Source organism: Apium graveolens, chromosome 4 (genome assembly GCF_009905375.1).
Source record: "Apium graveolens cultivar Ventura chromosome 4, ASM990537v1, whole genome shotgun sequence".
Classification (NCBI taxonomy): Eukaryota; Viridiplantae; Streptophyta; class Magnoliopsida; order Apiales; family Apiaceae; genus Apium; species Apium graveolens.
In genome coordinates, this window is record NC_133650.1 from 248,904,651 (window position 1) to 248,930,068 (window position 25,418).

A 25,418-nucleotide genomic window follows, 5' to 3' on the forward strand; every position below is an offset into this window, starting at 1 on the left:
AATTAAAATGACCTAATTAATCCTAACCCTAATAGTTAATTATGCCAAATTTTAACATATAATTCGAAATAAAAATTAATTAATTCGAAATAAAAAATTAAAAATTCCTAATTAATACTAACCCTAATTCGAACTAATTAATCAGAAAGAATCAAGAACATATAATGCCATCTAAAAAGTATCAAATCACGCTACAATTCAAACTAAAAAAAGAATAAAATCATCATACAATTCGACTAAAAAAGAACAAAATCAACACAAATAATCAAGATTATCATGTGTGTATAATCAAGAACATCTTGTGTGTACTGTGTATGTGTATATATATACATACATCTCGTATGTGTTTGTGCGTATACAAGAGAAAAAAATGGAAGAAGAATAACGAACCTTTGAATCAAGGAAGAAGAACACAAAAGAATCAGTTGCAATTGCCTTAGAAAAGCTCAAAATCGCCCTAAGATTGCACGGAATCGCCCAAAAAATGCTCAAGAACAGATTTTAATCGATAAAACTGCTAACAGTTGGTTAGCAGGGTATATCTGTACACGACTTCCGCAATGAATCATTGCGGAAGTATTAAGGGTAAAAGGGTATTTTCAGTCCTTCCGCAATAAATCATAGCGAAAGTCAAGGTAAAAAGGTAATTTAATACCCTTCCGCAATTCATTGCGGAAGGAACCATTGCGTAAGGGTTGAATTGCGGAAGGAACTATTGCGTAAGGGTTGATTCTGAAAAAACTCCACCATTGCGTAAGGGTTGATTCTGAAAAAACTTCAACCAACCATGGTTGGGGAAGGGGACTCGTTAAATAATATGTCTCACTCATATAAAATTTTAAAATAATTTGCAACTTAATCTAAAATACTAAATTTGTTCTAACAAAAATAAAAGACACAAAAGTAAACTGTACTTTGGCTGTTGTGGTCATTGCATCTGATTCTTCATTTTTCGTCAAGGGGTTGGTTCTCCTTCTCCCTGCTCAGCTGCTCTTTCTCCAATAAAATAAAATAAAATAAAATAATTCATTTGCTTTTTCTCAAAAATTATTAAATATACTCAAACAAGAAACACGTTGACTAGAAAGCCAAACAAGTTGGGTTTAAGGAGAAAACAGCAAACAAACGAAACGACCAAAGTGTGTTCCGAAGAAAATAATTATTACATACCAATACAATGAATCCTATATATATATATATATATATAAATCTACATACACATACATGCACAATGTTTGAACAACATTTTGTGCTGCTATCACATCATTTGCCTTGTGGGTTCGAGCATTAAGCAGCAGCTGCTTCACGTTTTTATCTTCTTTTCATTTCTCTAACCTATATATTTTAAAGATTTTTAGGGTAAATTTTCATTGCTTTTCTTCATCTTCTTCAAGGCCAAATTTGACATTAATTCTTCAGCAAGTGGTACAATTATATTTTCTGATTGTTTCTAAACATATTTTAATTTTGATTATAATTCTTGTGCACGTGTGAAATCTTGACTTTTCAGCCATTTTATTGATTGATTACTTGTACATAGTAACATTTATAATTGATTTTGTTGATTTTATTGATTTCATCTTCAGTCCAGTTTCAAGAGTTTGTTTCTGTTTTGTTTTTTTTTTGTGTTATCTACTTAAGTGCAATTTAATTGTTAATTTCCAATTTAGAGCATGTGACAATTGATTGTTAAATTCCTGACTACGGTTTGATGGTTTTCCGTAATTTCTTTGATTTGATAAAGATAAAGGCATTCATGTGATACACAAAATGATGCTACACAACATTTACAAGAGAAGCGGCTTAGATATGAATGATGATGAAATGATTGAAGATCTTTGTGTGCTGGCCCCTCCGGTTGTTGCTATAGCTGTCAATGGAAGTTCAAATTGTAAACAAGTAGTTCAGTGGGCATTGGAGAAATTTGATCGTGAGGATAATGTGTTGTTCAAGTTGTTACATATCCGCCCTAGGATAACAACTGTCCCGACATCAAGTAAGTTCTTTTGTTTTTTTTTTCATTTTGTTTCGGACAATGATAAATGATTAGTGTAGAAAATAGATTCACCGGGAATGCAACAAACTATCTACCTGTATTGAGTTGTTGGTTATAAATTGTTGTCTGTATGAATGTATAGGAATGTAGACTGCACTTAAGAATATTAAGGATATCACAATATACGTAATGGAATATAATGGCTATAAAAATTGCACTCTTAGATTAAGCAGGATATTGACAAAATATGAAGTTCTTTGTCCACTAAATAGGTTTTTGCATATTGTGCTGCACAAGCAAAACTTAAAAAAGACAATAGACTCAATATCGTATTTTACCCTGGGGTTTGATAGAGTGCCTTCTCTAGCTGCAGTGGGAAATCTCATTCCTATGTCAGAAGTGCGAGACGATGTAGGTGCTACATACATAAGGGAAGTGGAGTGGCAAACTGATGAAAAATTATTTCCTTACAAGAACATGTGTGCTCAAAGAAAGGTTAGGAATCAAGTGGTTTTTTAAAAGGTCACGTAGCTCATATATGAAGAAGCTCACTTCATATTTCTTCCACTTGCAGATACAAGTAGAGGTTTCACAAATTGAATCAGATGATGTTGTAAATGCGATAGTGGACGAGGTTACCAAGTGTAGCATTAAAAGGCTTGTTATCGGAGCTTCATCTCGTAGCATGTTCTCGAGGTATGAACCTAACTTGTCCAATTAATTGTGAATAATTAAGCTTTTGGGTATCTGTCCCTTATGCTTTAGCATACTCCTCAGGGGACCCATGATTTTCATGAATTGACAACCAATTCTGGATTCTGGAAGACATAGTAGATATTTTCATTTCGGGAAGCACATGTAGATTTTGCCATGTTGTCGGTCACAGTGTCATCGACTATATTGGACTTGCAATGCTTTGTGCAAGAATGCATTTTTAATCATTGCTCCCATTTCCTAACGGAAGTACCATTGAGTATTTGAATTATTAACCAATAATATAAGTATTACCTATTTGTGGATATCATTAGGAATCAAATCAAGTCATCAACAAAATTGACTCGAATAGTCAAATAATGATAAAGTAAACAATAAAGACATAATACAAAAAGATGCAAATCTTTAGCGTATTAGGGAAAAACTAAAGATAGGATACCAAATATCCACAATGGGGAGAACTTGTAAAAATGCTCATCATCCCAATGCTTCCTCTAACCTAAAGCTTTTTTGAAACTAATCTTTTCTTTCTCTAGGTTTTATATCGTACCACGTTAATTATGAAAAATTTTAGATAGTACAGTATAGTTTCAAACAAAAACATTTTGATTTTAACGAGAACATCATTTCACTCCATTTTTTTTATTAGCATGCATGGAAAAAAGCCTTCTCCCTCTGGTAAATCACTACCAGGTTATCTCTATGCATATGATGTATCCAAGCTGCTGTGCTATTTGAAACCTTATATTTAATATAATGTAAAATGGTGTCTCGACTTTTTTTTGTTAGCCGTGTCTTCGTCCAGTTTCAATTTCTATTGTTCACCACCAACTGCCAATCTGCCATTTTAAAAAAATAAATTCTGCCAATTAATTGATATCTTGAAGTACAGGGAAGGACATTAAGCATTTTGTTAAATTTAAACTTGATGTAATCAAAGAGTTCTGTATTTATCATATAGAAAAAAAATTGAGTACCATATTACGAAAAAGTATAAAAACTAAGCTAAGAAAAAGAAGGTGCTTGTGTCACCCTCCTCTTATACTTTGACCTTGTAAACACGTTCTTGTGATTTTCTGCATTATGTGGCTTTCAGGGGGGTTTCCCCTTTGATCATATTGTTTAAGCATTGATAAATTTTACTTGGTAGAAGATAAAGAATATTAAGTACCCCTATGACACGGTCAAGCACTTGAGCGTAGCCAGTCAATAATGAAAATATGTTTTGAGTTGGATTTTTTTTACTGAATTGGAGATTATAACGGGTGAGGATCTACAATCACATATATGAAAGTTGTGACAAGAAGGATGGTCGTCTCACACCAGCTGCACAATGCATGTAATTAGGGACTTATTGAGTTTTTTTTTTCCTCTTTTTTTTTGTATTAAAGAAATCTGCCAAGTATGTTTATGTGAGGCTGTGCATTGGAAGAGGATCAAAAGCTGTTGCTATTGTGTTTTTTTGGAAATAACTTGATACTTTTGAACTGACAATGAAAAACCTTTCAGTTTTATTCCGAAGAAACACAATTCATACTCTCAGAATGCTTTATAGACCATCTCATTTCTTCTCTTTTTAAATAAATATAGGAAAATCTTTGTATTTAAACCCTTCCAGTAATATTATATTTTTCTTGAAAACTTAGGGGAAGGAGATTGTCTTCTAGAATTTCAGAAGGCACCCCAAGTTTTTGCACAGTATATGCTGTTTCAAGAGGGAAACTTTCATCTGTCCGTCCATCTGATACAGAGACAATTAAAGATGTGAAGGATGACATGAGTGATACAAGTTGTTCTACCAGCAGTTCTTCAGGTTATAGTTTCAGCTCGCGAGCAGGTTAGATGCTTTTTTGGTGCCTTAAATCTCAGATGAGTGGTAAACATGTATGCAGATGTACATTGGCTGCATATTGTGTCCCTCCAATCCTGTACATGCGAGCAATAACTTGTGTTCTAGCTTGAAACATAAATATGAGTTTGAGTCGATCTGAGTTAAGATAAATAAGCTTGATCTCAAGCTACTCGCGATCAGCTCAATAGTAATTAGAGCACTGCTTAAAAGTAGTATAAATAAACAAAACAAATATTAAGATAGGACTTCTGTTGAACGCATAATGTTTTTTCCCTTTTTCAGAATGGACGGAGGCAGACTCAGTTAGCACACACTCTCAATTTCAATCTCCTTCACTACCAATGCAGCGGCGTCAAGCACTTTCAACTATAAATCATAAATTTCATTACACAAAAGTCAGTTCCATTAGATATGACCATCCAAGAATCGTGTCTTCAGATATTGAGAAAACTAATAAATTTGTGAGTCCTTATCCCAGTAACGAAGACCTTGACTATGCAAAAGTTTCAAGTAATAGAAACTTGGTTTCAGACCATGACCAATGGACATCTAGGAGAAGTTCAACCTCAAGTGCACTACCTACAGAATACTCGTCAGAGAGCCAGGTGCTGTATCTTGCTAAAGAGTAGAACACACGCACACACACGTGTTATATTGTAAGGGCTTCTTAATCATATTGACTTCATGAATTTATTTGTATCAGCACCCTAAGTTTAGAAATTACTCCAGACATTGAATACGATAAACTGGTTTAAGGAAAGATATAACAAAATCAGATCAGAGAAGTAGGTGGCTTAGACAAATAATTTCTCAATGGTGAACCTTACAAGGAGTTAATCACCTTAGAGCATATCCAATAGAGGTTGCTAACAAAGTTGTCAAACCATTACAAATCATTAAATATATTATTTTTTAATTTTCTCTCACATCCATGTCACTCTTGGCAACATTTATTAAAATTTTGCTCCAATAGTTAAAAAACTTTAAAGGTTGCCCATGTGGTCCCTCAGAAGCACTTTATAATAAAAATAATATATATATTAATTTTATATTTAGTTCAATATAAAAGTGGGTTGAGTAATATACACTTTAGATGTTTTTTATGACTTTTTGCTAATTTAGGAAGTTGCCAAGGGGTTGCCAAGTTTTGGCAACATTGGTAGGCAACCTTTTGGCAACCTCCCAACTCCAATAGGTAGGCAACCAAGGGTGTCGTGCCACATAAGCTTGGCAACCTCCTTGGCAACCCCTATTGGAGATGCTCTTATAAGACCCATGATAAACTAATTAATCTTACACATGCCTAATTGGTAGCTTAAATAATATATACTTGAACAAAGTAAGCAACTCAAATTAATAGTAAATACATCCTGTAGATTCTCAAATTTCTTAGATATGAAAAATCATTCAAATAATCTCAAACTTTTCCTTCTTATATCATATATACAAACTTTGTGGTATCATAAGCCTTTGATAGAGTTTATGTTTCGACTTCCTTGCTTTTGTTACTAGCACCTGTTACTCCTTACAAGTTACAAGCCTTACATTATTTGAACTGTGTTGAATTTCCTAGTAACTTGATGTGTTCTTTAAGTCACGTGTTTGGAATTGTACTGGAACCCGGAGTTTCCTGTATATGTTTGTGTTATATGTTAGAAAAGCATACAGAAATCCCAGAGTCCAGAATTTTGTATCTGTCAACAAAAAAAGCCTTATCTATACAGCAACTAAGTAGTAAGAACCAAAAATCTTCTTATGTTGCTGTTGTTATGTTTTAAAAAATGTAGTCCTGGTATACAATATGAAGGTACTTCTAGAGATTATTTATATGTAGTAATATAGATATAGTTATAAGGTTGTTTTAATGATAATCAAAGTAGCCATCAAGATAAAGGAATAAACAATAGTCCTACTTTTTGGTGCAGGTCAATGTTAACTTTGAGTTGGAAAAATTAAAAGTTGAGTTAAGACACATCCAAGGAATGTACGCAATAGCTCAAAGTGAGACAATGGATGCTTCTCGGAAGGTAATATTTGGGGCTCTTGCTTTTAAGAAAATATATGAATTTCATGTTTGAGTGTCAAATTTCATCATGACATCCGGGTGGACCGGGTATGATCTCATATTATATCATCCAAAAAAATTCCGGTTAAGCTTATTATGATTACTGATGTCTTCTGAATTAATCAGCAATTTTTTCTTTCTTAAAAATCTTCTTAAGTAGCATACTAAGTTTGCTTGTGACCTGTAAAACTTTATATAAAAAGAAGCAAAGGTACCCGAAGAATACTCAATACAATGTACACTAAATAATTTGATTAAGGTGTGATGAACATCAGTCTAGCATTTTGTTTGACTTTTCAAATAATTATATTAAATTTTTGTTTTAAATTAGTGGACCCATTTCTGAATATGAAATACTATTAGTTTGAGTTCCTCAACCAAGAATAATCTACTGGGGGTAAAGGGTCTTGGCTACAATATACTTTACTTTTTTTGTGGAAGGATCTGATGTCGGGACAATAATATATACTTTTAACAATTTCCCTTGTGCTTACCCTGATATAGTTTAAGTTGGACCATGTTTATAATGCCAGAAAAGTCAATCAGAAGAAGCTAGTAATATAAAAACTCCTGAAGAATTCTAGTATATCACACAGGCTTTTACTTAAAAGCGGGTAAAGAATTGACCTTCAGAGCTAAGATATGGACCGAACGTGGGTAAGAGAGTAGAGTTAACAATGAGTCATGAATGCATATGTTGCCTAGACTGAAAAATCTTTGTGAGGTTCTTCAATCCTTTGAATCTATATTTTTATTTTCTCCCACTTCTGTTGGCAGTTCCTTTCACCTTCCATGTAGCTATAGAGGTTTGTCTGCATTTGTTTTTCATGTATATGACCTTTTAAATAGATAAAATGTATATAATACTGGACTTATCATTTCAAACAATAAAGCTTTAGGTTGACTTATTTGTGTACCATATTCCTCAATCAAACACAGTTCAATTGCACTAACAAGAGAAGGGGCTGGATAACTTCTTGTTTGAGGAGGTAGAGATAACGAGTAACTTGCATTAAAACTTGATATCATTCTATTAGAAAATGAAACATGCAATGATTTCATAACTGGCTTTTGGTTAACAATAATATATATATAAAACCAAGAATAAGAAATTGTGCAGTGACAGTAACAAATTTTAAGCGAAATTCTAGCATCCGGTTTTAGTCAACTTTATACTGCCATGCTGCTCTCCTTGAAGGATTGAATATAGAATCCTCATTACTGATTATTATAGTTTGACATGTCCTTTTTTTTTGTTGTTGCTAAGATATGAAGATATCTATTTAAATGTTAATAGGTGCAGAGTTGTACTAACTGACCAAATTATAGCTATAAGACTGTACATAATTGAGTCTACCCCTTTTAATTACTACATTTAATTAGTACAAAATGGCGTGGTTTTTCAGAAGTACGTTCTTGTTTGTCTTTATTTGTCTTACTGTTGTTCACTAATGCTGATGAGCATTTCTCACTTGTCATCTCTTTAAAGAGATACATTTGCTGTCTGGTAGAGATGCATGCTCACCACTGCACTTTTTATCAGATAAATTATCTTAACAAAAGACGAATGGAGGAAGCAGTCAACTTGAAAGAAATACAAGATAAGGAGGAGGAAGCGAGAGTATTAGCAAAACAAGAAAAAGAAAAATATAGAGCTGCTAAAACAGAAGCTGATTATGTAAATCAATGCGCTGAAAGAGAAGTTTCAGAAAGAAAAGATGCAGAAGCTAGAGCCTCGCGTGAGACAAGGGAGAAAGAAAAGCTTGAGAATGCGCTAGCTGGATCTGTGCAGCAGTACCAAACATTCACATGGGAAGAGATTGTGTCTGCCACCTCATCGTTTTCAGAGGATCTTAGGATTGGCATGGGATCATATGGTACTGTCTACAAGGGCAGTTTGCATCATACAAGTGCAGCTGTTAAAGTTATCCACTCTCAGGACGTTCACAGGACCAAGGAATTTCTGCAAGAGGTATGGGAGTTCCACAAATGAAGGTTTTATAAGAAATACATATATTTGTCTACTATATATTTGTTCTACTATATAATCATGTCAAGGACAATAATACCTTGCTTTCTCTTTGCTTGGATTATCAGGTGGAGATTTTGAGCAAAATTCGTCATCCACACTTGCTAATTCTTATTGGCGCATGTATTAATCATGGGTGCCTTGTTTACGAGTATATGGAGAATGGTAGCTTGGACGACAGATTGTTTAGGAGAAACAACACTCCCTCAATTCCATGGTTTGAGAGGTATCGTATTGCTTGGGAAGTAGCTTCAGCACTTGTATTTCTTCATAATGCAAAGCCAAAACAAGTTATCCATCGTGACTTGAAACCAGCAAACATATTGCTTGATCACAATCTTGTAAGCAAGATAGGTGATGTTGGCCTCTCAACAATGCGTCAGCTAGACTCTAATTCTATATCAACCACATATCGAGACACTGGTCCTGTTGGAACCCTTTCCTATATTGACCCTGAGTATCAGAGGACGGGACTAATATCTCCAAAATCTGATGTTTATGCTTTCGGGATGGTTATACTGCAGTTGTTGACAGCAAAACCGGCCATTGCATTGACTCATGTAGTGGAAACAGCTATCGATGATGATAAATTTACAGAGGTGCTGGATCCAGAGGCGGGTAATTGGCCAATAAAAGAGACAAAAGAGTTAGCTCTACTGGGACTAAACTGTGCGGAGCTTCGACGTAGAGACAGGCCAGATCTGACAGATCTAGTTCTTCCTGTGCTGGAGAGACTAAAAGATGTTGCTGACAAGGCTCGAGATTTGGTGTCAACTGGTCAGACATTTCCTCCTAACCACTTTATATGCCCCATACTGAAGGTATGCCTGTTGATATTTTTGACCTCTACTTCGTTGAAATTTGCAAAAATGAAATGCTAAGAAAATAAAATTAAGAGAGTGAATTTCTTGAAGAGATACTTAAAACTGCAAGGAATTGATTGAGAAAAAAAAATGGTTCTTTATCTCGGTCTGTTCTTACAAATAGACAAATGCTAATATGAATCTTTTGTGTACTTGATCCTACGTACTAGCAAGTTTTTAATTTAGCTTTCCCTTCTATAGGAAGTAATGGATGATCCTCATGTTGCTGCTGATGGGTACACTTATGACCGCAAGGCAATAGCAAAGTGGTTGGAGGAGAATGATAAATCACCGATGACAAATTTGCCAATATCAGATAAGAGCCTCATACGAAATTATACAATTCTTAGTGCAATACTGGAGTGGAAGGGAAGAAAACAATAGAATTCTCATTTTTCCTACATATTTGTAATATTTGTGTTCATGTAATTTGCATGCGGTTATCAAAAGATCCATCATACGTATATGTTTCAGTTTTGAGAGTAGAACTTAAACAGTTGAAGTAATGTGAACCTGATAAGTGTAAATTAAAGGGCAAACAATTTGTTCCACGAGCTGGCACGAACAAAATTTAGGATTTTTGAGGAGAGTTCCTGGGCTGGGCATAGGCCGCTTAAATTTTTAACTTTTTAACATTTGTGTGCCAACAATACATATATGGGTATTGTTATTTACCCCCAAAAAATAGCTATTCTTACATTATGAAACCAACTAGTAACTTTTGCTTGCTAAGATAGAATTTTTTATCCAAATTATCCCATGCAAAATTTTAAAATGCCCATATAAAATTGCAACCTATTTAGCCTATTTATGATTTAAAATTTTATGGTAACTTTTAAGTATCCAATTTTTTAATATTCCCGCTTGTTTGCTTGTGTCAGTTATTTCTAATCTATATTTAGAACATTTTTCTGTTTTACAACCAAATTTAACATTACATTGGGGTTTGGAGGATGTGTTCTCTATTATAGATGTTGTAATATAAATAGCATCTTTTAGCATTGCACTAGACGTACGACGCTCTTGGAAGTTTGTAATATATCAATCAAACGTTTGTAATATATCGATCAAACGTTCACATGCTTATGCACAGCTGAGTTCAGTCTAAAAACTGTATTGGCAACTTATTTTATCTACAACGAACAATCCTTTCTTTCATAACTGCTCCTATTTGGTCTCAATGTGCAGAATCCAAGTTAGACACACTAACCATGCCTAACTAAATCCTCCAACTACCGTACACATGTTATTCATAGACACGGCCTTACTAGCTGTGAACACTTTATAATGAGATAGCTATCATCTTTCTTAATATCAAAGAATGCAGTCACAGTGATCTAGTGGCTTTTCCCGCTTCATTGTTAAGTATTTGAGGACAGACCATACAGCTGCAGAAAAAGTATCGATAATTTTTAATAAACAAATTGTATACATACCTGAGAGCTGTGTCAAAAGCTCGTTAGCAGAAATTTTAACCTTGTGTAGACCATGAACGCTTTTTGCAAGTCCACTTGCTAAAGTGTCATATCACAGTCAAATTATTTTGTTGGATACCTTGGAAATCGACAATAAGCCACACCTTGAAACTTGATTACCTATCCCAATTCTTCTAGCTTTGTAGGGTTTAGCTTAATATCAGGGTTAATTAAAGGTGAGGGCCAGCAACAAGATATATTAAACTAAAAGAGCTTTGGAATATCTATATTTCATTAGATGTCCTCTACTGGGATTCCAACTTCCGCAGAGAACATGGGTATCCCTCGATCCTTCAAGATTTAACTGGAAACACATCTTGAAAGAAAAGACTCAAATCACCTCTATGAACATCAAAAGCTAACATCTTCTCCGCATACTCCTGCTTCACATATAAGTCATGCTTATATTATCATACCTAAATAATCTTACTTACATTATTTAGCAAAAAAGTAAAAGAATCTTACTTCTACTCAGCAATAACAAACTAAACACATTACCTTATATTGCCGATCTTGTGTGGATATGTTATCACAATTTAGCCGCTCAATATGCCTATCATGTCCAGTAGCATCCAGAACATATGCGGCCCTCCTAATAACTTCCTCTGGTATACCTACAGAAGAAAATAGTACCTCAGGGCTACTTAATTTCACGAAGTAAACATATTCAACATATTACATATTATAACAAAGAACAAAGTTACAGAAACAAACATGTTTAGGTTCTCCGAACACCTAAAAACAAATTGGTTGGATTAACAGTAATATTACATGCAGGGGGTAATTAAGCATGTTTTCTCCTTGGATAGAAAAAGGAAAGAATTAATAGCCTTGCTATAATCCTATTTCACCAAGTGAAGTATTTCCGTTACAATGGAATCTGGAAACATATACTCCTGGAAGTATAATCTTACATCCAAAATTCTACAAAACATCAAAATTGCAATCTAAAACTATTTAACATAAGATAGGAAAAAAGTTCCATTTCAAGCAAATGGGCTGTTTAATGCATCTACAATTCCATCAAAATAGTAAACCTTGATTTCAGAGGTTCCCTTTAAGCAATTACTATGAATGCTGGCTTCCGCTCTCACACATCTATTTCCTCCAAGAGATTTTGGAATTTACTTAAATTTATGCCATTTCACAATACTTTGAGGTTGGTCATACTATTAAAGTACTCTTCTTCATTTGAATGCCTGATGTAGTTCATTTCAAACAAATTTTTGTATGAATTGAAGTCTTCGCAAATCCCATTTCCAAGAATAGCTCAGCTCCCATAGCAGTCCTCTTTTTGGTCTTACATATTCACAAGTTTCAGTTTCATTTCAAATTATATATAATTCAAACAAGATCAGCAAATTAGTGGTCATAACTTGGGGAAACAGTATCAATGCATGCCAACTATATTACTTCAAGTCGAGATCTATTGCATTTTCCATATAGATAAGAACAGACACGGTAACTTAAACTAGTCAAATACAAAGAAAGAAAACTGAAAGTAAGAAATATTCGGGGACAGCCACAATACAGACGTACCAGCAAGTAGGGCACAATGTAGCCCTGAAATAAACACCCAAACTTAGTATGATCAGGAATATCTACTATACACAAATCATAACAGAAGTCTAGCTTGTATACTCACCATAGCTGAGAAGTGCTCGTCCAGGAATAAGCCTGCTCGTTAAGCAAAAAACATTTAAGGTGTGAGATTACTTGGCCTGATTCATCAACAAAACAGACTAATACAGCTACACACACATTGCTTTGATTATGAGTTATAAACAAAACATTGCTACATACTAATCTTGATTGAGGGATATCATGTACATTACATGATGTTTTACATTTACCAGAGATCAGACTCTCCATTCAACTAAGAGAATCATATTAGATAAATTACAAATTTCAAAAAATGTTCTTATATATATATATATATAGGAGCATTGGTGTCTTTTAGTACTGTCATTAGTTAACAGGACTTTGTGTTGTAACAATCTTTTTTCTGCAATGAGCCTTTATTCTGCAACAAAGGGAGTACCACAGAAAAAACAAGAGACTAAAACACTAGTATACCTGTACAAAAATACAATATCTTCAACATCTGTGGGGTTCTTGTCAGGTCTTAGCACACTCATTGTATGGCATTTGATCTTATCTGACTGTAAACATTCAAAAATGCAAGTATAACTGTGTTGAAGTGGCAAAATTATACAGGTTTTTATGTTAATACTTATATCACATTAATTCCATATTCAGCCTAATTTTGTAAGTATGTGCTGCAACCTGTGCTGGAATATTAGGTTTGGTGAAAATTGTTACTTAAGAACTTATTTCTTTTTGAATCAAGATTAAGTAAAGAAACAACTTGGGGCTTGAATTGAGAGGTTCAACATCATCATAGCCATTACATTGCATCAAGGCGACACAGATCTCTAAACCTAAAAAATCAATCAAATAGTTGAGATAATAAGGTGTGCTTGATGATATCACGAAAGACGAAAGGAAGCATATAAAGCCAATCGCGGTGCGCCGGTACCTCAAAAAGTCATGAAATGAAGATATGAAGTGTACGGGCCAATTGAGAAGTCACACCAAAGACAGCAATTATTGAAATAGAAGGCAAAAAGAAAAGAGCATATTAAGGCTGTTACCAGGCATCAAGCCTGTGACATGTGCTTAACCGCAGTGACAGCAGATTAACCGCCTGGATGTGGAAAATTTCAGCATCTTTCTAATATTAAGTGTCTAACTTGAATAGGGTTGTTTTTTCTGCTCAATTATTCTTGTATAAATTGAGTCACAGAGGATTAAGACATCACTATAGGGAAAGCAGATTTTAGAAAGATTATAGAGAGAGAGTTTGGAAAGTGGCAGTAACTATTGTCGATTTATGGCAGAAATCAGCTATAAAAAGGACAAGATAAAAAGCGGCAGGAGTCAATTGAAAGGGAAAAGGGAAGAACATTATTAGGGTATAAATATGATGCTTCTATAAAAAAAAGACGCAATGCCTCTTTTTATAGACCTACAAAACTTGCTTCCTAAGGTTGGAATAGTAATGGTGATGTCACTAACTATGATGTCAGGGTGCTGAGTCATGCTACAGCATCTTAAGCTTAAAAAGCAAATTAATCTTCGGTGCTTAATAATTAGATTTTTTAATTATTCATGAGATTAAAGTTATAGGATAATTGTTGGTCGAATGATTTATCATCTTCCCTGTGGAAACGTTACTTTCTGTATCCCTGAACATGATATTATTTGCCCATACGACTTGTTCTAGTTGTGATAAGAACATTGGATATACACAAGTACTTAAAATAGCAACTGAATGGTGTACCTCAAGTAAGCAACCATGGTCAAATATTTCCGTCAAGTGAGTGCAAACCAGAACCTAGAATAAGTAAAGACTAGTCACTGGAAAGGATAATAGCAGCACTTCAATGTGTCATGGAAAAGGAATCTGTAAATACGGAAAAACGAAAAAACAAGAATGATACTTGTGCATTATAGTCCACATTGACGAGTAAGTACACGAATATATTGTCCTTAAAATTAGAAAGCAGCAAGACTGAGATATGAAAAGATAATGTAATGGTAATTCATTATCTGTTAACATTATAGTAAGATGTATAACTAATATTGCAGGACTGATCTCTATCATAATATGTATTATACTATTATTATTGTCACTAACATGTTAACACTTAGCTGGCAGAAGAACTTTTTGAATTTTACGAATGACTACGCTCACAATACATAAATCACAGGAAGGAGCTGTGAATATGATTAACTAAGCAAAAACATTAGCTAGTGAGCTAAGATGTGAGAGGGTAGGCACATTGTAAGACCAAATCCATTAGAGCTACTGAGAAAGGGAGGAGTTATTAGCATAATGTACAAGAGGCACATTTGGCAGATTGAAAGTATGAACTTGATAACGAATTCGGTGTCAAACTTAAAACTTTATTTTTGGAGTGAACAAAGATGCATTTTTATAAAACGAGATAAAAACCCCTATATACTGTATAGAATCTGTACATTTACTGTACAAATTTTTACCTGGATAAGGCCAGGAAGATTGTATGCAGGTGAAAACTAAGCTTACCGTGCACTATGCTTTCCATATTTATTAGCTTAGCTGCAGAGTTTTCTATAATAAATATGCATGAGCAGAACGACACATAGAAGCACAATCTCCATTACCAGAGTACGCTCCTGAGATATTAATGTTATAAACCAAAGAAAGCATGTTGTACCTTTGGAGGGTCATACATTGAGATAAAATGATTTATAGTTCCACCAAGGAGCCCAACGCCATCTGAAATAAAAATATAGCACATGGCTTCCGATCAATATATGTATATATATATAAATGTGCACACACACACATATAAATATATATATATATGTGTGTGTGTGTGTGTGTGTGTGTGTAAGTGAGTAAATAAAACCACTACCATGAATAGCTCAAAAACTGACCTTCAGTAAGAGTACCTTTTCCAAACTCATCCAACAGACATAAAGATTGAGAAGTTGCATGTCTACACATATTTCCAACATCAACTAAAGCTGAAACAACATTTTACTAGAAAGAACAAAAACCGAAAAACAGAAATAGAAGAGAATAATTTATTAGGATGTACATTACTAAGACGCCAGGTCTATATGAGATACCTTAGCATCATTCCCACTTGACGGAGATCAATCATAAATGTTGACTGTTCAGCAGTCATATGCTTGCTTCCCATTGCACAAAATATTCTATAGTTTTGAAATTGTGTTTAAAGAATGCTGTCATGGAAAAACCTGAGGTATAACTCTTTGCATATTGAATAAAAATGGAAAATAAGGGTCAACCTATCAGTCAAACCCACAGTAGCTGCATCTGCTGGAACAAAACTTCCAATGTGGGAAAGGAAAACTATTAAGGCTACCTGAAAGAACCAAAAGCAGAAAATTCATTTAAATTTTTAATTAAATAACAGAGTAATACCATTTGCAGAAATGTGTAATAGAACACCTAAAAGCAATTTTTCATCAAACATAAAAAAACCCAACTACTTTCCATAAAATGTAAGAACACACTGCAACTTTCCTGCTTTATGTATATACTTTTTCCTGAATAATTGGGGCCGGTTATGATATTGATCCTCCCTGAAAACAACCCATGTTAAGAAACATAAACTGTATTAGGGCAACCAAGGGCTTTCCAAAATGAAAACTAATGAACATAGCCCTGAGGATAGTACAAATATAAACACCTTCATCTAAAATTTTTGTATCATTGGGAATGAATGTGTCAACAGTCATCTCTTGCAAAACATGTCTGCTTCAGAAAAAAATACTTGTTCAAATATTCATTGCTGCCATAACCCTTGAGAAGGTGTATATTGATCAGATAGCTTTAAAACATTAAATTTCAAATATATAGTACTGACCTTCCATTTCGTACATCAAGCAAGGATTCTGAAGTCAAAATGGGCCGAACGTAATTGTTTTGACGAGCAACCAGTGCCAACGACAAAAAACTGATGATAACATTACAAAAACAATTACTCAAGCATACTGAAAACAGAAACCATATGTATTAGGAAGAAAGTGAAGCTGCCAGTCAAAAAGATAATACTTACCAATCAAGCTCAGCTGCAAAATTAACAGCCTTGAGCAGATCTTGAGAGAATAGCTGCAGACGCGATACTAAATCTCTTGTAATAGCCCTCTCCATGTCTTCGGAAAAAGTAAATGAATGTAAAAGAAAAAAAGGATAATTTTACAGAATAGTTTACAAATTTGTCTCCGGATACTAAATTAACAAAAGATGTGATGTGATCACAAATTAAAATTTCATTTGTCAGACAAGGGACCCTTGGTATACTGATCTATAAACTACAATGATTCATCTTGTATAAATTATGTCATAGCTTAAAAGAATTTGACAGTAGTGACATACACATAATCAGCAGTTAACTTGAAGAAAATGAGTAATTATTATGTCACCAACTCTTCTAAACCCTGAGGTAGTTAAAAGGGAGGCTTAAAATATTGGTTAGATTAACACTGACACACCCCTCAATCGGAAGCCCAATCTTGTGATTAGAGAAATATTTCAATCTTAGTCCAAATAAGTTCTGTGAGAATATCAGAGTTCCCAGGATTTGAACACGAGAACCCCAAGTCAAAACAGCACTCCTGCCATGATAATTTAGAAACTCTTCTAAGACCTCAAGGTGTTAGAAGATCTTAATACATGCTTATGTTAACAGTAAGATTAACCGGAGAATACAATAAGGCTCTCTTGAAATTCTTACACGGCATACCTAGAATTTTGTGATATACATCTCCCAGAAGAGTGTCTAGTTCTCTTGTCTTCGCAGTGTGATAAAAAAAAGATACAGCCTCTCCATCTTCATTAGAGAACTGAAAAAATATGACATCTACAGTCTGTTAATTACATAAATTTGAAATATATGACTAATAAACAGTAGCATATGATAGCAAGAGTATGAGACGTGCTGCAAATTCATAATCTTGAAGTTTCTCCAGCATGCTGTCACAGAGTTTTTCTTCGTATATGCACATCATATATCCTACAAATAAACAAAAGTAAATTCAGGTTTACAAGATCTATAAATAGTAATACGTTTGGTTGACAGTAAGAGAGTGGATAATCTAAAACTGAAAAGTAATGTTCTGTTAAAGTTCCTTGAAGACATTAATTTAGGAAAATAGAAAATATAACAGAATAGATATATTAATTAACCTATCTGGTGTATATAGACAATGCAGGGACGATGCTTCTGCACATGATTATAAGGGAGTCGTGCAAGTTCTAATGCTGAAACCTGTAAAAAATTAAAACAACTATTTAAATGGTACCCCATTACGCTGTTGCCTCCGAAGATTCTATATATACTGTAATGATATACTTGATTAGAAAGGAAAAATACAACACCTCCTCCAGAAATTCTGGCAATTCTTCATATATTTGTCTCATCTCATCCAACTACATATGAAGAATAAAGAATGATTTGCCAATTAAAGATAAGAGATCAGTATAGGTAATACCATCTTTTACCTCATCACAGAAACCATCTTTTACAATTGTCTCATAGCCCTTCTCTTTATTTCTATTTACATCAATAACTCCAATTACCTGCACATGCAACAAATATAAGGTCAAAAAACATTATTCGCAGATCAAGTTCAGCAGAATGGTATTGTCATAAAGTAGTACTTTTCTCAGATTTTTTCTCTCATCCAGTAAACAAAGAAAAAGAGATAAGAGTCAATAGGTCATATGATGGAGGACAAAACTAAGTGACAATTATGAGTGCAAGTCCCAAGAAATATTTTTTGCATTTCTCGTTAAATTTAGCAAGTCTTTCTTGTGCTTTCATCTAACAATTCATCCCCCATGCCATCTAAAGATATATGATTGATAGAGGGGAAACTAACCAATTCATAGACATATGCCAGATCCCCGGATATTGAAGAACCCACCTGTCATAAATTTAAAGAATCCCAATACGCTTGAATTTTCATGAGGCTTAAAGAAACTCCCAAAACATGCAACTCCACAGGTATTGCAGTTATAGATATTACAGAGTACCTTCTCAAGTATGTCCAACTCTAACAAACTCACTTGCTCGCACAGAGTTTCAGTTGTGCTTACTTCAAATATCTTGTTGATATGCAAGAGTGCACAGATGCTCTGGAAACAAATAAACATCCAACTTAGAGAAATTCGATAGATAAGGGCATAATTTCTGTCATCCTTTTCATTTGGAATGTATGCATCAGTATATTCATACAGATGTGTACCCTACTTCAGGATAAAAGAAGAAAAACAAGCAATATAACCAGTAAGGCTATAATAATATTATCGCAAGTTGTCATGAATTTCCAACACAATTGTTGCCAAGGGGACAGGCGATCACCTACAACTAGTTTTGCATTTTTATACAGTTGACAAGTACTAACGGCAATTTAATTTCTAAAACTCAAATCGTGCATAACGTACAAACTTACAATAGAAAGTTAACTTACAAACTAACAGAAAAAGGACTAGGTTTAAAAATTAAAAACGAATAAAAGGATACCGTACTTCCGTACTATTTCTACTGTATGCATAACTTTCAATTTTAAAATTTTTAGGTAAAACATCAAAATGCTTTATAAACTACATGATCACTGGTCCTGACATATCCCAGCCCACCCAAATAAATTCACTACCAGAAGAAATTAATAAACAATATACCTACATATATACAAGTAAAGAGAGAGTAATTAGAAAAAGAAAAGAAAGAGAGAGTGAAATTCATTAAACAACCTCAAAAGTTAAAGAATTTTAATCTAAAAAACAAGAGAACATGTATAACTCAATTGTTACTGCCAGGATATTCTTCAAAGTGAACATTTTTTCTCACAGACAGTGATAGTGTTGCTAACGGTGAAGCATGCATCAAGTTATCAGATGCTGAATTACGTTCAAGGTTCATTAGGTAATTTTTTTGAAAAAGGACAAGGAGAGTTGGTGGTAGAACAAAACTTTACCTTCAAAAAACATGCCCAGTCACCACTTGTACAAATAGAGCTTGGAGAATTAAATTTCTGCCACAGGAAAACAAGAGAAGAGAATGAATAGTGTGGGCATAAGTAACATTTCTCATTACTCAAAAGTTTAAACTACAAATTGAGTTGTCATAGGACTCATCACACCCATAAAATAGATATATTATTCAACTTAAATAAAAGTTGATGTCTCAAGCTTATTACTCGAAGGTCCACAAGATGCGGAGAAGAGTACCTTCAATATATGGGGAACATCCTTCACTGACTTTAGTGTTTCACGCAAAGAAGACAATAATTCTTCCATTGAAAGGAAAAATGATATCTAGGTTCATCAATTAAAGAAATCATATCTACAAAGTAAATCAGTACAATATTACATGCTCATAATGAGTTATCATTCAATTGAAGTGAACAGAACAAAGTCATACAAAAATCTGTAAACTTCAAAAACTCAGCAACGCACATCTATTAATTTCTGAATGTAACTTGCTTCAAGTTACTTATCCTGTTTCTCATCAAATAACATGCTCATGGCTAGGTTCAACAGAAGACAAAGTTACAATGAACTAAAAGGATACAACATTGAGACGATTGTTCAGATTATCAATATCAAGTATAGGCCTCAAGAACCAGTTCCTAACAAAAAGCAATAAGAAATTAGCCAAGGGTCTTGTGTAGAGAAATGATTAAAAGTAAAATCGCATATTTGTGGTGTAAACTTACTTCAAAAGGCGTCTTCCCATTGGTGTCACGCACTAATAAAGCAAACACGCACAAAGACAGTAATTAACATTTTAGAGTATTTCAGATCTAGAAACTGAATGGAGTGTGCATACCTTATTCATCATACCAAACACAGAGAACCTGCACAAATACATATTTAGTAACACACAGGATATTTAAATTATCAGATAATTCAAAAGAATCTGAGAATGCTAGGTATGTACCCTTCTTTAGCTCTACCAATGCCCATATGGCTTGGATGTTTGTCTATTTGAAATATTTGCAGTGCCTCATGAGCCGCTGAATCAATTTTGAGAAATTTGTTCCTGCAATTATGTATCAGCAAACTAGGTAAATAGATAATTGAATGTATAATTATGATCCAGGTATGTTTAATACAATGCAATTACCCAGGGTAAAGTTAACATAATGCAATCATCTTGGACTGAGATTAAAAAAAGAAAAAGAAAGTAGAACTGTACAGTGATATCTCAGCAATAAAATCAATTGTAATTGACACACTCCCTTCCCGTTGTTCAAGGGTATCTACTATCCTTTCATTCTCTAATATGGCAAGAAGACCCCCACTTGCACGAACTTGAACTTCACTTCCAACGTCCATCATTGAGCTCAGCTACATTTTCCAGAAGGAGAAAATAGTGTAGTGTATTAAAAAGAGTGCATACAGAATGAGCTTAGCACAGAATACAGGTTATGTCTTCAATCAACATTTTCATAAGAGTAAAAGCTAGATGAGAAAAACGATTATTCTGATTTACGTATGTCAGATTTAGATGGATATAATCATACTGCAAACACAAACATTAATATGTTACTTACAAAACAAACTCTCTCTTTTATATTTAGTCCCTCTTCCATTCCTGTAACTCGAAGGTATATCAGCCTACACAATAAAACTAGAGAAATTAAAAAGGAAAAGGAGGAAGTTTAGAAATGAGTTTAAACTATATAACAGATAATTAACATATTTGTAATTGTATGACAAAGAGTTTATACGTTTATATGAAGACTGCTGCCATTTGTACATAATAATACAAATTGTAAGCATTCACTGACTCGATATTTAAATTGTAAGCAGAGAGACAATAACACAACCCTTGTTTATAGTTCAAAGTGTATTAAGACTCAATATTTAAAACAACCATTTATATATAATTGCGAAAACACGACAGACACATCACAGCCTACAAATGATTTAAATATAAATAAATTGATATAAACAGTAGGATGAGCAAGATGACAGTGAAGCACAAGTACAAGATCTTATGAGGGATTAAACCTGTGCCATGCTTGCTCGTAACTGAATATTGAACTTTTCATGAGCTTTACAGTAGGAGCCTCAATAGTTCCATCTGTATCATGTTCACTTCTATAACTGAACAGAAAACCAAGACAACAGTAATGCAACAAAAGAATAGATTTGCGTACCATTTTGCTGTAAAGCAGCCAAAAAGCATTCTTCAATTTTAGTGCTTGTAAATATGACTTGAGGTTTCGCTTGGAATTTAACTGAAATAAAGTCAGTTATAACTTTTAAGTATTTGTGATTTGTGAAGATAGAATTACAGAAGTAGCATGCTAAAGTAACCACATCACAACAAATTTGAACCAATGCCATAAATGTTATCATATCTAATATCACAATTCACCGGGATAGTTTTAACTTTTAACTTCTTTATTTCTACCCCATAATCAGTAAGCAGCAGAACCTGGCTGGGGACAAAGATATTAACCAATTAATCTCATACCTATATCAAGTAGAGAGAAGTCAGCACTCCCATCTTCCCAGAAGTCTGTAATGTAAAGGTGGCGGATGCTGGAATCATAATATGAAACTCCAACTCTGGTGAATGTTTTTTTAGTTATATATAAATCTTATAGGGGAAGATGCCATGAAAATACAATAAAAAGAAAGAAGATATTGTTACTTTAAGACACTTTTAATATGTATTATCATATTAAGATAAAAAATTATTATAACTAAATTACAGAACAGTAAAAGAATTTTCTCACCTATGACCATGCACGATACATGCCATGTAAACCTGCACAGTCAGTCACACATAAGATATGAACAAAAATACTAATAGCTATACAACTTATATATAGGAAATATAGATTAGATAATATGTAGCAGATAATGTGTGAGATTTTGATGATCACAATGGCGCAGCAGCACTTGTGTAATCCTCCCTGATATTTTCTTATTCAAGTATTCTTTACAGTAATATGACAAAATCAACTCTCAAGGTAATAATTTTACACAAGTTATGGTAACATCCACCACCTATCTCCTGTAACTACTTGCATTAAATATGATCTTTGAGGAGTCATATATATCAAATAGGTTCTTTAAGTATTTTTTAAAAAAACTCATTCAGATGACCCACAATACATTTTGTAACAGTAAAAATGCATAGTTACTGTACATCAGAATGACATAGTTTTCCAGCTTCAGAGTCATATAGTTTCTCATCGGCAATTAACACAAAACACAAACAAAATACAGTTAAACCTCTTTAAAGTAATAGGGTCGGGACCAAGAAAAAATATTACTTTAGCGAGTTTATTACTTTATCGGGAGTAAAGAAACACTGTGTCTATTATGTTTGGACCGGAGAAAAATATTATTTTAGCGAGATTATTACTTTATCGATTATTATTTCATCGAGGTTTAACTGTAATGCTGAAAAATTTGATAAGTATGTACCAACTACCATGACATTTTTTACTGTGATACTGTTACTTTATTTTAGAGTTTATGTCAGTGATATAAAAAAGCCCAATAAAGTGCTGCTAATGAAATGCAATTATCAACGAAAGATTAAAATAACTACAGTGTTTGGTAAATTGAGCAGAATAAAAATTTTACCTGAGTTGCGGCTGATGTTTCGCCGACTTCCTCCATATTTGATGCTCCTAATTCCTGTCATGTAAACATCACGTAGACAAAATATTTTCTCATGTATTGAATGGGAGTACAGATATATTACATTCTTTCACAACTACAAGTTGTGTGAATATGTGATTCAATGAACTAACATAGATTAGTGAGAAAAAACTCGTCTAGCACACTGTTAATTAAACTCAGTGTTCCATTGATACAAAAAAGTTAGTGGCCTGGAACACTAAAGAATGTTCGTTTCTTGTAGAAAATGCATGAAATGTGCATACAAATTTTGAAGCCACTGTTTATTAAAAGCTGCCAAACTCTGGTTCCATTTTTTATAGAGCAGATTTGCAGAAACTATAAGAGTTAACTCTGATGGATGAGTTGTAACTTAATCGGAGGACAGAGCACAACTTGTTAGGAACAAACAATAACAATCAGGTGATACACATAGATTTGTTAAATAGCCTGGCTACCAATTGAATTGAAATCATAACACATGGTATTATACATATCAAATTTGCAATATGTAGTTGCAATTCCGAATTACACTAACATACATATTTTAAAAGCACTTGAAAAGCCTAAACTCTGGATCAATAAGGAGAGTAAGAGTTTCAAAACGTAGCAGCATATAATTAACTGTATATTCCATCTAGACATCAGCAACTTGATGAAATAATTCTAAATCAAAGTTAATTTACGATGAAAATACCGATAAATCCTGGTAAAATTTCACACTCTCTAACTAATAGATGTAAATTAAAACCTCAAACACGAGCACGAAAGCAACACACATATGCATGCTTAGCACATCGTTTCATCAAACACCTCGAAGCGTGTGATCCCAATCCACGATTCCTCGCATCAACACATTTCAAGCTAAACGACTTTATATCGAAATTAGGTGAAAGTAGTAGTTCGCGGAAAATGAATGAAGGTAGATAAACACTAAATCTTAAAGAAGCAATTCAACAAACACATAAAGTGCGGAATAAAAAAATATGTGAAATCAATTGAAGATAAATTAAATAAAATGAGATGAAGATATAAGACAGTGAAGATTGGGAATACCTGGCACGTTAATCTCGTGGAGAAAGATATAAGCGATTGCGTTTACAATTGCGCGGAGAATCAGAAAATCACGAGCAACAATATTCGAAAAGAAGAAAGTAAGAGAGAAAGTGTATGTGTGCGTTTTTTGAAATTGAAGCTAAGTGGTGATGAATGTTGATCTGAATTTTCCCGCGTTTAGTAATCAGAGATGCAGAGAAAATCAGGCCCGAAAATCGGGTCAAAACCCGGTCAAACCCGGCCCGGTCCCGGCCGGTTTCGGGTCTCGACGGATCCTATATTTTTAGGCAAAGACCGGCCCGGCTCGATCCGGCCCGATTAAAAGCCCGAAAAAGTCCTGGCTCGATCCGACCCGATTAAAAGCCCGAAAAAACCCGGTTATAATTTGATTATTTTAATATATTTTCTTATATATTTATAAATTCACATTTACTACAAATATAAATAATACTTTAAACATATATATATTTACATATTTGTGATTAATAATATTATTTATATACTTCGTTGCATAAATAATGAAAGAAAATATAATAAGTACACTATATATATTTGGATATCATTGTTATGAATATTTGGATATCATTGTTACCATAACAATGATATCATTGTTATCATAACAATGATAAAACATATTATTCTATAAACATGTTTATTTTTTGTTGAACTTAAATGTTTTCAACGAAGTAATGTTTTCATAAAATATTCCATGTAAACTAATATATTTTTACGATGATCTAGTTGCTAACACATGTATTCTTCAGAATTACTAATAATACTCAATCCGATTTAAATTAGAAAAAAGGCCGGCCCGATCCGATCCGGCCCGAAAAAAGCCCGGTTAGGTCCGCCTCGAGGGCCCAAACGGGTTCTGACATTTCCGGAAAGCCCGGCCCGACCCGACCCGGTCAAAGTCAAAGCCCGAAAAGTCCGGTCCGGTCAAAACCCGGGCTTTTTAAGGTCCGGTCAAAACCCGGCCCGGTAGGCCTTTTGTGCATCTCTAGTATATATACAGTCTTTTTGGGAAGGCAAAAATTGAATAAAAACATGGGTAATTTAACCATTTTTAATAGTTGAGGGTTTACCCTCCGTTTCGAATTCTAGAAATATTAAAAAATAAATTTATAAAAAATAACATA

General features: G+C 33.8%; 2 protein-coding genes across 15 annotated transcripts; one reads left to right on the forward strand and one right to left on the reverse strand.

The window, feature by feature from the left end:
* Nucleotides 1–1,113: 1,113 nt before the first annotated feature.
* LOC141720801 (U-box domain-containing protein 35-like) lies at nucleotides 1,114–10,108 on the forward strand. Of its 4 annotated transcripts, none has more exons than XM_074523429.1 (10): nucleotides 1,114–1,425; nucleotides 1,745–1,996; nucleotides 2,364–2,491; nucleotides 2,571–2,692; nucleotides 4,357–4,547; nucleotides 4,845–5,167; nucleotides 6,488–6,589; nucleotides 8,171–8,599; nucleotides 8,725–9,477; nucleotides 9,721–10,108. In XM_074523429.1, exons 2-10 carry the CDS (start codon nucleotides 1,771–1,773, stop codon nucleotides 9,901–9,903), a joined length of 2,457 nt encoding a protein of 818 aa, XP_074379530.1. In that variant the 5' UTR covers nucleotides 1,114–1,425; nucleotides 1,745–1,770; the 3' UTR covers nucleotides 9,904–10,108. The 4 variants fall into 4 exon arrangements, with proteins under 4 accessions (XP_074379530.1, XP_074379533.1, XP_074379531.1 ...); XM_074523432.1 differs by having other exon boundaries at nucleotides 2,370–2,491; XM_074523430.1 differs by having other exon boundaries at nucleotides 1,114–1,359.
* A 440-nt stretch (nucleotides 10,109–10,548) lies between these two features.
* On the reverse strand, nucleotides 10,549–24,514 carry LOC141720802 (DNA mismatch repair protein MSH5). 11 transcript variants are annotated; one of them, XR_012574552.1, is made up of 36 exons: nucleotides 23,975–24,136; nucleotides 23,188–23,241; nucleotides 22,329–22,360; nucleotides 22,064–22,158; nucleotides 21,744–21,824; nucleotides 21,595–21,667; nucleotides 21,135–21,198; nucleotides 20,777–20,928; nucleotides 20,519–20,620; nucleotides 20,408–20,435; nucleotides 20,295–20,326; nucleotides 20,150–20,207; nucleotides 19,807–19,893; nucleotides 19,554–19,610; nucleotides 18,610–18,711; nucleotides 18,456–18,500; nucleotides 18,076–18,153; nucleotides 17,953–18,003; nucleotides 17,761–17,842; nucleotides 17,514–17,587; nucleotides 17,318–17,417; nucleotides 16,631–16,727; nucleotides 16,439–16,528; nucleotides 16,262–16,326; nucleotides 16,095–16,154; nucleotides 15,858–15,933; nucleotides 15,675–15,761; nucleotides 15,480–15,541; nucleotides 15,257–15,318; nucleotides 14,338–14,391; nucleotides 13,071–13,156; nucleotides 12,640–12,671; nucleotides 12,534–12,557; nucleotides 11,493–11,608; nucleotides 10,996–11,374; nucleotides 10,554–10,907 (listed from the first exon to the last, which is right to left on the reverse strand). XR_012574552.1 is itself a non-coding variant. In XM_074523434.1 (35 exons), exons 1-35 carry the CDS (start codon nucleotides 24,008–24,010, stop codon nucleotides 11,288–11,290), a joined length of 2,472 nt encoding a protein of 823 aa, XP_074379535.1. In that variant the 5' UTR covers nucleotides 24,011–24,141; the 3' UTR covers nucleotides 10,551–11,287. The 11 variants fall into 11 exon arrangements, 7 of the variants coding, with proteins under 7 accessions (XP_074379535.1, XP_074379536.1, XP_074379538.1 ...); XM_074523434.1 differs by having other exon boundaries at nucleotides 10,551–11,374; nucleotides 11,493–11,599; nucleotides 23,975–24,141; XM_074523435.1 differs by having other exon boundaries at nucleotides 10,553–11,374; nucleotides 22,064–22,131; nucleotides 23,975–24,137.
* Nucleotides 24,515–25,418: the final 904 nt, after the last annotated feature.